Source organism: Rhamphochromis sp. 'chilingali' (genome assembly GCF_963969265.1).
Source record: "Rhamphochromis sp. 'chilingali' genome assembly, chromosome: 5".
Lineage (NCBI taxonomy): Eukaryota > Metazoa > Chordata > Actinopteri > Cichliformes > Cichlidae > Rhamphochromis > Rhamphochromis sp. 'chilingali'.
Window position 1 is genome coordinate 5,738,405 of NC_137932.1, and position 11,315 is coordinate 5,749,719.

General features: G+C 39.9%; 1 protein-coding gene across 3 annotated transcripts in view; it reads left to right on the forward strand.

The window, feature by feature from the left end:
* The window catches only part of ppp2r5cb (protein phosphatase 2, regulatory subunit B', gamma b), a 32,966-nt gene extending 23,899 nt beyond the window's left edge, over positions 1-9,067 (forward strand). For all 3 annotated transcript variants that reach the window (XM_080881741.1, XM_080881742.1, XM_080881743.1), the window contains 10 exons: positions 362-492; positions 708-767; positions 2,196-2,304; positions 2,790-2,843; positions 3,243-3,413; positions 3,522-3,649; positions 3,778-3,879; positions 4,156-4,228; positions 4,608-4,724; positions 6,151-9,067. In XM_080881741.1, coding sequence (XP_080737867.1) covers positions 362-492; positions 708-767; positions 2,196-2,304; positions 2,790-2,843; positions 3,243-3,413; positions 3,522-3,649; positions 3,778-3,879; positions 4,156-4,228; positions 4,608-4,724; positions 6,151-6,285 — 1,080 coding nt within the window. In that variant the 3' untranslated portion in view covers positions 6,286-9,067. The remainder of the gene's footprint in view (positions 1-361; positions 493-707; positions 768-2,195; positions 2,305-2,789; positions 2,844-3,242; positions 3,414-3,521; positions 3,650-3,777; positions 3,880-4,155; positions 4,229-4,607; positions 4,725-6,150) is intronic.
* The last annotated feature ends 2,248 nt before the right edge of the window (positions 9,068-11,315 follow it).

Below are 11,315 nucleotides of genomic sequence, written 5' to 3' on the forward strand. Positions count from 1 at the left end.
GAGGATATCTGCTCTCCTACACGTCATTTGAGGCCAATGTTTGTCTGAAGTTTAGTGACTAAAGCAGCCTAAGGCCTGAAGTTTTGGCTTTTTCAGATTAGTTGCACATACACTGAAATCATTGTTTGAAGCTTTAGCCATGTTTAGTATGAGCATGCATTTCTGCATTTCTGTAATAGTATCAATGTGACAAAACAATAAAAACCGTAACATGCCCACTTAAGAGCATTGTATGTAGTACTTGGTTACGTTTAATTTTATTGTCCCAGTAACCTTCTTTTGTGTGTGTGTGTGTGTGTGTGTGTGTGTGTGTGTGTGTGTGTGTGTGTGTGTGTGTGTGTGTGTGTGTGTGTTTCTTCAGCTCTTAGAACTTTTTGACAGTGAAGACCCCAGAGAAAGAGATTTTTTAAAGACCACTCTCCATCGCATCTATGGGAAGTTCCTGGGCCTTCGAGCATACATTAGAAAACAGATTAATAACATATTTTATAGGTGAGTGTGTGTCTTCTATAGCTACATTAATGGTGCTTGTTTTGTTTATGGGTTTTTTTTTTTTTTTTTTGTTTGTTTTTTTGTTTTCTTTAACCCTCAGGGCTCTATACTGGCCACTTGTGGCCACGAACAAGCTGAAAGGGTGGTGATTTTTAACAAAGCCTGAGGGTTAAAGGAACATTATTGCTAACTTGTGTGTGTTTGCCCTTTTTCAGGTTCATTTATGAGACTGAGCATCATAATGGAATTGCAGAACTACTGGAAATACTAGGCAGGTAAGATACTTTTAGATTTGTTAAAGCAGCTGCTGTTCGCAGTATAGGGCTCAAAATATAGGTTTGTTTTTTGTGTGTGCGTGTGCGTGCGTGCGTGCGTGCGTGCGTGCATACACGTACACAAGTGGTCCGCAGGTGCGCATTTGCTATCAAAATAAAAGATGCGCACCAGATAAGAAGTTTCAACATGCGTTTGCATACATATTAAAGGCACTGTTTTGGTCCACTAGAGTGGGATTTTCATGGCATATTCTGCACCACATCTCTGTGCGTTCATCATTTGTTTGAAGCCAACTCACCTCCTCCAACCACTTCTCCGAGAATATGCGCTTCTTTTGCGGACTCCCTCTGACATTTCTTTGGAGGTGAAGGAACACCAAAGTAATTGCTTAAAGGAGCTTCTTCGACATCTTTAAGAGTTCTAAACAAATGTCTGTCCTCCTCCAGAAAATCTTATGCACGCAAACGTGCGTTGCAACTTCTGATCTGGTGCGCGTCTTTTATTTTGATAGCGAGAGTGCACCTGCGGACCACTTATGTACACCCCTGTGTGTGTATATGTGTGTGTATATATATATATGTGTGTGTACGTACACACACACACACAGTATGTGCAAAAGTGTTGAGCTACCTCTTTTTTTCTTTGTAGTTTGCTAGGATAATGGCTAAAGGGTGCAGTGATTTATACCATTTGCAAATTTAAGTAGAAATAGAGTATATGAGGCAAAAAGTGAGTTTGCATAGTTTTAGTAAGTTTGAGAGTCAATATTTAGTAACGCCACCTTTATCCTTCAACACAGCCTGCGCTTTCTTGTGATTTCTTTGAGTTGTCTTCAGAAATAGTTCTCTGGGCTTCTTGAAGGACATTCAAAGCACTTCTCTGGATGCAATTGAAAAATGAAGCTGTTGGCAATCAGATGCTTTCCAGATGGAGTTGTATTGTGGAGGATACAGATTTCGGTGCCATCACTCCATAAGACTTGTTGCCACTGATTTCAGTCCAGTCCTTGTGTGATTTGTCATTTTCATTAGAACATTTCTAATGAGGCTTCAGTAAACAGATAATGGGTCACCTGAAAGGCCACATGGTATTTGCAAAGTTGCTATGTATGGACATATTACTGGTTCATCCCATGAGTTGAGAGATTATTTTGTGTTCGTAGGTCTGTGCTGAAAAAAAATTTCTCTGATAATGTTCAAGTACAAGGACTGAAAATGAGTGAAAGAACAGTGTCCAAAGAAAGTCTTTGAAAGAGCTTCAGAAATCCTGCAGAACTATTGTTCAAGACCATTTCAAAAATGACAGGCTGACTCCTTGGAAGAAATGTATAAGAGCATTAGTGGTGGCTCAAGACTTTTATTAATATTTAGATGCCGAATTATTGTAAACTGGAGTAATTTCTTCTCTAATAACGGTCTTTCTCACAGCATAATCAATGGATTTGCATTACCTTTGAAAGAAGAGCACAAGATATTCCTGCTGAAAGTCCTCCTGCCTTTGCACAAAGTCAAGTCCCTTAGTGTGTATCACCCACAGGTAGGAATTTTCTTATGCCTTGCTCTGCCTTCCTCTGCTATAAGCAAAACGCTGTAACAAAAGTATGTCTCGAGCAAAGTCTTTTCACTTGGCAGACATGCAGGTAATGCCTCAAAGCAGTTATTTTGTCAGTGAAGCGTGTATCCAATGATAAAAAATGTGGAGTTAGTCACAACTTTAACTCTCAATGTTCACCAGATAAAAATGCACATTTCAACTTAACAATCTGGTCCTTTTACCCCTAACTAATGTTTAAAAATAGCGTACACATGCAAAAACTGACATCTGTGCTCATGTGCCAATGCAGCAACATTTTTTTGCCTGATTAGAACATTTAGGACAGCCGCCATCTTTGATGTTACTTTTATTATGTAGATTCTGTAGTTTGTTGAGTGCAATCTCTCTCCCAATAATATTTATGATACTTCTGATTTTGTCAAAATGAAAACACATGCCGTTTCCTGTTTTTCCCTTTTATTTCCCAGCTGGCCTACTGTGTGGTACAGTTCTTAGAGAAGGATAGCACCCTTACAGAACCGGTAAGATTTATTTATTTTGATATTGATTTTTTGGCTTTTTTTTATTTTTTATTATCGATTGACCTTCAAGCTCTTTTCAGACATACGTCATTCAAACTCCTCAAGACAGTATTCTCTGTTTGTTTTATGGTGGGTAAGGTCGGAGCAAACATAAACGCGCTCACAAGTCCTCACAAACCTGCTGGAAGGTGTTTTGGATTTTGTGTGCTTGCATTAAGGCCCTGAGATCAACTAAACTACTTTATGAATATGTTGACTACTGTTTCTGCTTCTACTGATAGTTTTTGTAATGTAAGCTCATGTAATCCACCATCAGCAGATTAATAGCTGACCAAAATCGGCTGTCCAAACATTCCTGCTTCCTCTTTAATAAGCCTGGTATCCTGTCTGTGTGCGTAGACGGTAATGGCATTGTTAAAGTATTGGCCAAAGACCCACAGTCCAAAAGAAGTTATGTTCCTCAACGAACTGGAGGAGATACTGGATGTCATTGAGCCTTCGGAGTTCGTCAAAGTCATGGAACCCCTCTTCAGACAGCTGGCCAAATGTGTGTCAAGCCCGCACTTTCAGGTCTGAACCACATCCCTGTTTATTTTGATGCGTGTTTTAGTTAATCGTACAGTGTGCATTCTGTTTGTCTGTGTACGCACGTAACCCTGTGAAAAACTGTGTTGTCAGGTAGCAGAGCGAGCGCTGTACTACTGGAATAATGAGTATATCATGAGCCTGATCAGCGACAACGCTGCCAAGATCCTCCCCATCATGTTCCCGGCCCTTTACCGCAATTCCAAAACCCACTGGAACAAGTGAGGCTCCCCCCCCCCCACCCCCCCCCCCCACCCCCTCCATTTATCTGTTTATCTTTATGATGAAGTGTATGAGGATAGTACGTAAGCAAAGCAAGTGACCTGTGGTAACCTTTTTGTGTCTGTAGGACGATTCATGGGTTGATTTACAATGCTCTGAAGCTCTTTATGGAGATGAACCAGAAACTGTTTGATGACTGCACCCAGCAGTTCAGGGCAGAAAAAAGCAAGTAAGTAATGCAGGGAGACATCACACCCATTTATACAGCGCAAGCTACAGTTTCCTTGTTCTCATTACAGTGTTAGAAACATCATGGAAAACATTGTTTAAACATCATTAGAAGTGGAAAAGATGACTAAGTAGATACAAACTAAAACCACAATCTCTTAACTTGAAAGAGTTTGGGTATATAACTTTTTTTTTTTTAACATGAGTTTATCTTTCAGCAAATCTTCTCTGTTTTGAAGAAGTCTCTTAGGACTCTGTGTGTGTTTGTGTGTGTCAGAGAGAAAGCCAAATGGAAAGAGAGAGAAGAAGCATGGGTGAAGATTGAGAATCTAGCAAAGGCAAACCCACAGGTGAGCAAATAAATAGTAACCTAGCAATTCTCACAGTGCTGCAACCCTCTCAGTGGTTTGCAGGGTATCTCAGTGCGAATCAAGCAGGGTTTGATGTTTTGGTGATGAACATCAGTTGGTGTTTTGACAAACACTCCAACTGAGGGGGAAAAAAGGAAAAAGAGTTTCTAGTTTTTCTTCTCTTCTTTTTTTCTTTTGTGTATGTGTGGAAGCAACAGATGGAAAGTTACAGGATGGATTGTGGGGAAATGTATGTCCAAAAGCTGAGGATTAAAGTCATTGAGAAAAGTTCTGCTTAAAGCTAGCACCTCTCACAAACCTGTATATTGGATAATGCGATTCTTTGTGGTTAACTTTTCTTTCTCTTCCTGTGCTGCAGTTTGTCGTGTATGTGGACTCAATAGGATCAGGGAGTCCGATGGACATGGAGACAGATGGGCCACTGCTAGACGATGTCAACATGCTAAAGAAAGCAGTAGTTGAGGAAGCCACACAGGTCAGTGTGTGTAACATTTAATATGCATGCCTATATCTGAGGGGTACCACACGTTCTCACTGAAATGTGCACAAGCTTTGATGAATATCGCTTTAATATGAGACCTGTTTACATTTCAGTCTTAATGAAATCATATACGTGGTCATAAAAAGCAGAAATCTGGACACTTTAATTTATTTATTGATACTGACTTTGGCGCCAGGAATGGAGGTTTATTTTTGTTTGAAAACAAATAAATGTGGTTATGTTAAGTGGAACCACACAGCCACAGTCCAGCAGTCCGTTTTTTTTTTTTTCTTTCATTTTGCTTCAAAGCAGCAGAAAACTACAAGAAATGTTAATAATGAAGAAAATGTGTGAAGTGAAAAAAGCTAATAATATGAAATGAATTCCACTAATCACAGCTCATTTTGCAGGATGCTGTGGAGCCTCTCTCATTAGTTGACATAAATACAAAAGCAATTTTAGGACATTTAAAATTGTGAACTGTGCAGCTCAGGCTTAGCGACATTTTTCTCATGCCGTGTGCCAGTCACTTTGCCTAAATCGTCCAGTTTGGTGTGTCTGTACTGTTTTAGCGATAGCTGTGCTGTAAATAAAAACCACGTTCAGGCCCATAAATATCTGTGTGGCGCGTGTGAAAACAGCAGCACTATCAGGGGACTTTGTAGTGGTTACTGTGCAACTGCCGCTGCCACCAGCAGCTTTTCAGAAGCACAAAGACGAATGCGGATGTTCCAATTCTGCGCGATCGATGCAGCTCCTAATGCGTCCTGTCATCACTTTGTTTTTTTGTTAATATCTGTCAAATGCTAAAATGAAGAATGCTGTCGACCGAGCAGCACAGAACCTCTAAGCTGTCTGCACACTCCTGTTTGTGTAAAGTATGTGGGTGTAGGACTGTTGCAGACAGCATCTTCACATTTGTATTGTTTTGAAACAGTGGTCATAAAATGCACACATACAGTGAATTTGCAGGTTGTTGGTTAAAAAAATATTTCTTCAGAATCACAAATGAACTTGGTTTATGACTCAGCTGTTTGGCCCCACAAGTAATTCCTGAGCAAAGATGGTTATTCCAGCTGCTGAAACGGAGACAGATTACATAAATCACTTGAGCATCCTGTCTGCCTTCCAAACCCAGACAACAGAGACGGGATGAACAAAGAGTGTTAAAGGACAATATTGCCAGAGACTTGTCCATGCTGCACTATCACATTTTTCTTTATTATACAGTTTTGAATTGTATAGCTTATCAGTTTTGTCATGTAAGTGAGAAAAAGGTTTGAAAGGAAAGCAAATTGCAGGAATTAAAATCTTGTTCGGCCTGTAAAACGGGCCTCTGTGCAGAAGCTTAGGTTCATGAAGTGGGGCTGTAAATGCATTAGTTCTGATTTTACTGATCCCTCTTTGTGTCTGTGTCTAGATCCAAAAAGACCAGCGCAGAGAACGCCCGTTGATGCGGAGGAAATCTGAGCTCCCCAAAGACATCTCCACAGTCACAGCTTTGGAGTTGCACCGAAGAGCAGAGGAAATGTTGACGCCACACGATGGCCATTAAGAGACCATCCCAGACCTACCATAAACCAGCAGCATCCACAGTGGAATCACAAACCCACGGAGGGCCAGCACAAAACCCCCCAAAACAAAACAGAACTGTGGTATCTCAGTCCAGCCCAGTGCAACACAGAAATGAACGATCCCAGCTCCACCTGACACAGAAAATGTCTAAAGCCACACATCTAAGCCAGGTCCGGCTTTGCGAGACAAGCGGTGCTCGGTCCTTACTGATCCCCACCCCTTCACCTGGTTCTTGCTTGCGGTGCTGGGATGTCCTGCATGACCACAGCAACCCGCCGTATACTGAACTTCAAATAAGAAATTGTCATAATCTCCTTTTCTTCTGTTTTTTTTTTTTTTTTTTTTTCTCCTCCCCCTGTCCGCTCAACTTGTGTTTTGGGGTGCTGTGCTGCCCCCTTCTGGTCATTTTTCTCAGGTGTTCTGTTCTGGTGTGTGTGTGTGTGTGTGTGTGTGTGTGTGTGTGTGTGTGTATGAGCCGTCTTCTTCTCGTCTCTTCTTTATCAACGTCAGGTGCTTGTACAAATAATAAGAGCCCCCAACTATAACTTCAATGGAGGCCATCTACAGTGGGGTGAGACTGTGTCAGTTCTTTCTGTATATTTAATATTGGCTGTTTTTTCTCATAAAATTTAAACTAGATAGCTGTTTATATTTTTCCCTTCATGCTATATTAGGAGCTCTTCTAAGATTTTTAAAAAATCACGTCCTATCTGAAGAACTGTTCTGTTTCTTGCTATTATTTTAGGATTCATTCATTCACTCCATTCATCAGGACTGGGCCACTCCTGAATTCAGCAGGGGTGTGTATTAAGGATTGGGGGAAAAAAAAAACCCTTTTAACTCAGTGCTGTTCATCAAACACGGCCAACCCGACTGAGGTTCCAGGTTTTTCTTCTGCACATCATTATTCCCGTGTAGAAACCTAGTTCGGTGCCAACTTTCTCATTTAGTTCCTGTTTTTAAGAAAAAAAGATCTTTTAATTTTGAAGGCAGTCAGTTAGCACGGCTCCCAAAGCATCTATGGCTTAAAGTTTACCACATGTTCAGAGCATTTTTTTATCGGTCACAGCGATGAGTCCGCGGCCCAAGCATGTTTGGCTGCCCGGTTACATGAGAGCGGATTGTGTTGATTTATTTTTAGTTTCCTATTTACGTCCAGCCATTGTGTGTTTAACATGGTTATTAGCATTCAGTACAAGTCACTATCATTCATTTAAGGCTTATGAGAGGTTAAAGAGATGTACTAGGTTGTTTGGGATTAACACGATGTTACTGTGTGTTGAGAGAAGTTAAACAGGGGCAGAAACCGTGCCGATAATGAACTTTGTCTTTTTTGTTTTTCAAATCTTTTCAAGCAAGATCCTTTTATTTGTACAACAATTGGTAGAGAATAGATTGCTCCGTAGAGGAGGCATGTTTGGTTTGAAGAGGTCAAACATAAGCCTTTCTTTTCACAGTGCCTTTTGTAGTCGGAGAGGGTATTTACTCAACTGAGAACAGAGTAGCAGCATGACATAAAATGTCAGATGATTTCAAAGGTTATAACAGTAGTTTCCATAAAAAACGTATTCAGGTCCATTGTTGGACTTCTGCCTTGTTGAAGCTACGTAGTTGGATCCGTTTTGTTTTTTTGAGTTCAAGGCTAAAGAGCAGAGATGGCGTGGTTGCCCCAAACCACTTCAGCAAAGAAGCACTTCCTGATAACACTTGAAAGACACTCGCAACACAACTGAAACTAAAACAAACTAGTAAACATCCACAGCTTGAAATCCGTGATGCTGTCTGTCTTGGTGTGTGTGTGTGTGTGTGTGTGTGTGTGTGTGTGTGTGTGTGTGTGTGTGTGTGTGTGTGTGTGTCTATGTGTGTGTGTGTGTGCGCTTGTTTGAGTGTTTGAGTCCCCTCCCCATAGTGCCTGTTGTTAAGAGCTAGCCTATACAGGAGAGGAAAATCACCTCCCATCCCAACTTTTCTTCTTCCATCCTGTGGCCCCTCTATTCCCGTTCCACTTTTTCTGATTTGTCCCATAGTCTGATCCTCTCTCGTCCTGCCCTCCACCTGCGTGCCCACACGGTGCACGCCCTCTTCAGTTTAAAAACACGAAACAAAACCTGTAGGGCTCGTTATTTGAGCACGTGTTTGCTTCTGGATGCTTGCAAGTTCTTTTTTTAAAAATTTGTTTTGTTTTGTTATGGTTTTATTCTTCCTTTGCTCGCAGAACCTCTCTGTCAGTGTTTTCAACTGAATGTGCAAATTTGTAAATAGTACTGCAACCACACTGTTCAGTTCTCTCCATGTTTGTCTTGAAGAACAACAGTCATTCAAGGCTTTCACCGAAACCTGACAAAAAGGAAAGCGATTCCATCCCGGCTGAAGCGCAGTGCTGGCTCCCATTGGTGACTGCTGTTCTTCTTCAGATGGCTTTAATATTGGCTTCTTTGGAGCTCTCTTCATTTGACATAAGCTTTTTGTTTGAAAAGAGTTATATTTGCAAGTGTCCTTTAGTATGCGTCTGATACTAAATGGCTTTGTCTAATATTGTACATACAATGTACTTTTGTGTTATAGCTATTATTAAATGGTAGATTTCATATTTTGTACAAAATATCCCGTGTACAGATTACAGAGGTTATTAGCAACTGCTGACAGTTGGTATGTGGGACAGAGTTCAACACATGTAACTATTTACAGTTAGAAACCATATAGAATTTGGGTAGTTTTTTATCTTTGTAATTTTGACATCGTTTCCATTTTTTTTTTTTTTTCACCTCCAGATGTGTTGACCCTACATACATGAGCTTTTCGTGTGTGCTTTTATCCAAATCTCCAGTGGTGTACATCTATCTATATACAGCAAATAAAGAGAACATGTGTTTTATATTTTCATCCTAAGAAAAAAAAAAACAGTGTGTCATCTTTTTTCCTTGCAGTGCTCCTGATGGTCACAAGTTCATGCTTGGACTAAATAGTGTTGACATTTTGTAACTTTTTGATCCAGATGATCATCTGCTCTGTTCATCTGCTTCATCTTTTGATTGCTCTGTAAATATCTAACACTCCACAAGCTAAAATAACAAAGATTCTGTCTGAGTGGTGCCCAAAAAACGACGTGGGCTTTATAGATCATTAGGAAACCTTACGGGGGAACCCAGAAGCATCACCCTATAGCAGAAAACTCGTAAGCTGGAGAGCATCTCAGTGATTTAGAAGATCATAATTTAGCCTGAAGTTTATTTAACACAATTCAGTGGGCTACATACTGAACTTAAAAGATAGATCCAAAGAATCAATGCTATCAGCAGTGGTATCAATACTATTGATATTTAGATCAATCTTCCAAACTCTAGCTGCCAGTAATTTCTTTTAAATGTACAGCCAATCTTTGGTTTGCGTCGGGGTTAATTGTGGAACTTAATTTGATGCAGTGTGTTTAGTGTTTATAGTAAAACTAAGACAACCAGCTCGAGTGTGTTGAAATTGATGTATTTCAGTTTAGTAAAGTTTAGTAATTTTTTAAAGTTGGACAAGAACAAATTAGCTTTGAATTTGAAGTCAGAAAACCAAATAAGCCAAACTGTATGAGCTTAGATTACATGGCCTAAAAAGTCTCCAAAGACTGCCTATCCAGTATATCCATTTACACATTAGCAATGACAGGTTGTAACACACACATTTTTAACATGTCTTAATGTAACTCATCTTCTTTATTAATGATTGATTAAAAAATAATGAAAAACACTAAAAGAGGAACCCCAGATCCCCAATCCTGAAAAAAATACCCTGAATGCATCCACAAGTTACTAAAGAAATAAAGTGTTTTGCTGCCACCTGCTGGAGAATATTTGAACCTCAACACGCAGATTAATTGTCTTGTCAAGAAGCTTAATCGTGAATTGATGTGGTGCTTCACTTGCTTTCACTGCACTCATTTCTCACACTTTTAAGATGCAGACTTCATGCATCTCTGCAGACTTTTTCTACCTCCAAATTAAAAGATGATTTGGCATTTCAGAAATAAGAAATAAGAGGGGTGCGCAAAGTATTACACTAATGAAATGCACATCAGCATGCCACCTTTGATGTTTTCAGCCCTTTATTTTTAACATTAAAAGCTCATTTTCAAAATAGAATCTCATTTGTTGTTGTCGTTCCCGTTAATTATTTATCATTCTGAAAAAGTATATAATCCAGTCAGTTAGGTTTCATAATTTTACGCTGGATTACAATAAGAGTAATCTATGTTGCATTTTCTGAATGTTTGACTGTTTTCATCCTTTTTTTATGGTACTTTTACCAACCAGTTCCAGCCTAAGATGTGATCATATCCTCTTTTCAGATCAGAAGCAGTGATATTCATTCGGGTATCATCTGAAGGACACTGCTTTCTTTTTCTCCTCTTGTCTTCGAGTGTTGCTAGGTGCTTCCATCGGCCATTCACAATTGCCCGAACGCTCTCTAAATTGGCTTGTCTGAGGTCACTCAAGTTTCACCTATGAGATTGACAGACCACGTGACTTTCGCGCATGGCATTTTGGGTACACGTGGCAACAACATCAAGACACTGCATCAAACACTAGCATTTCCAGCACCAGTAATCATCAATTCTGCAGTTTTAATCCCTACTTTCATTTTATTTGCCCCAAAAACAGTTATGTAAAAAACGACGGAGAACACAGCAGGTCCGTACAAAGACAGACTTAACGAAAAGCCAAAAAAAAGTACGAGGAAAAAAAAAATCAAAGGAGTGAAAGGGTGAGACCCATACGAGCATACAGAGTGGACTAAAGACGTTAGCGTGCTGCCCAACTTTCATCACGCACATATTTATTATTATATGATCCTGAGTGAAGTGTGAGTGCAACACTCACAAAATGTTTAGTAACTTCAGATCCCTGCAACAAGCCCAGGTCTAGTTTACTTTGGTCATTTCACCGCTGTTGTTACATTTTTGTTCTTTATCTCCTGTACAGGCCAACGCAATCTATTTGTTGTTTCAGGTTGTAGTATTACACA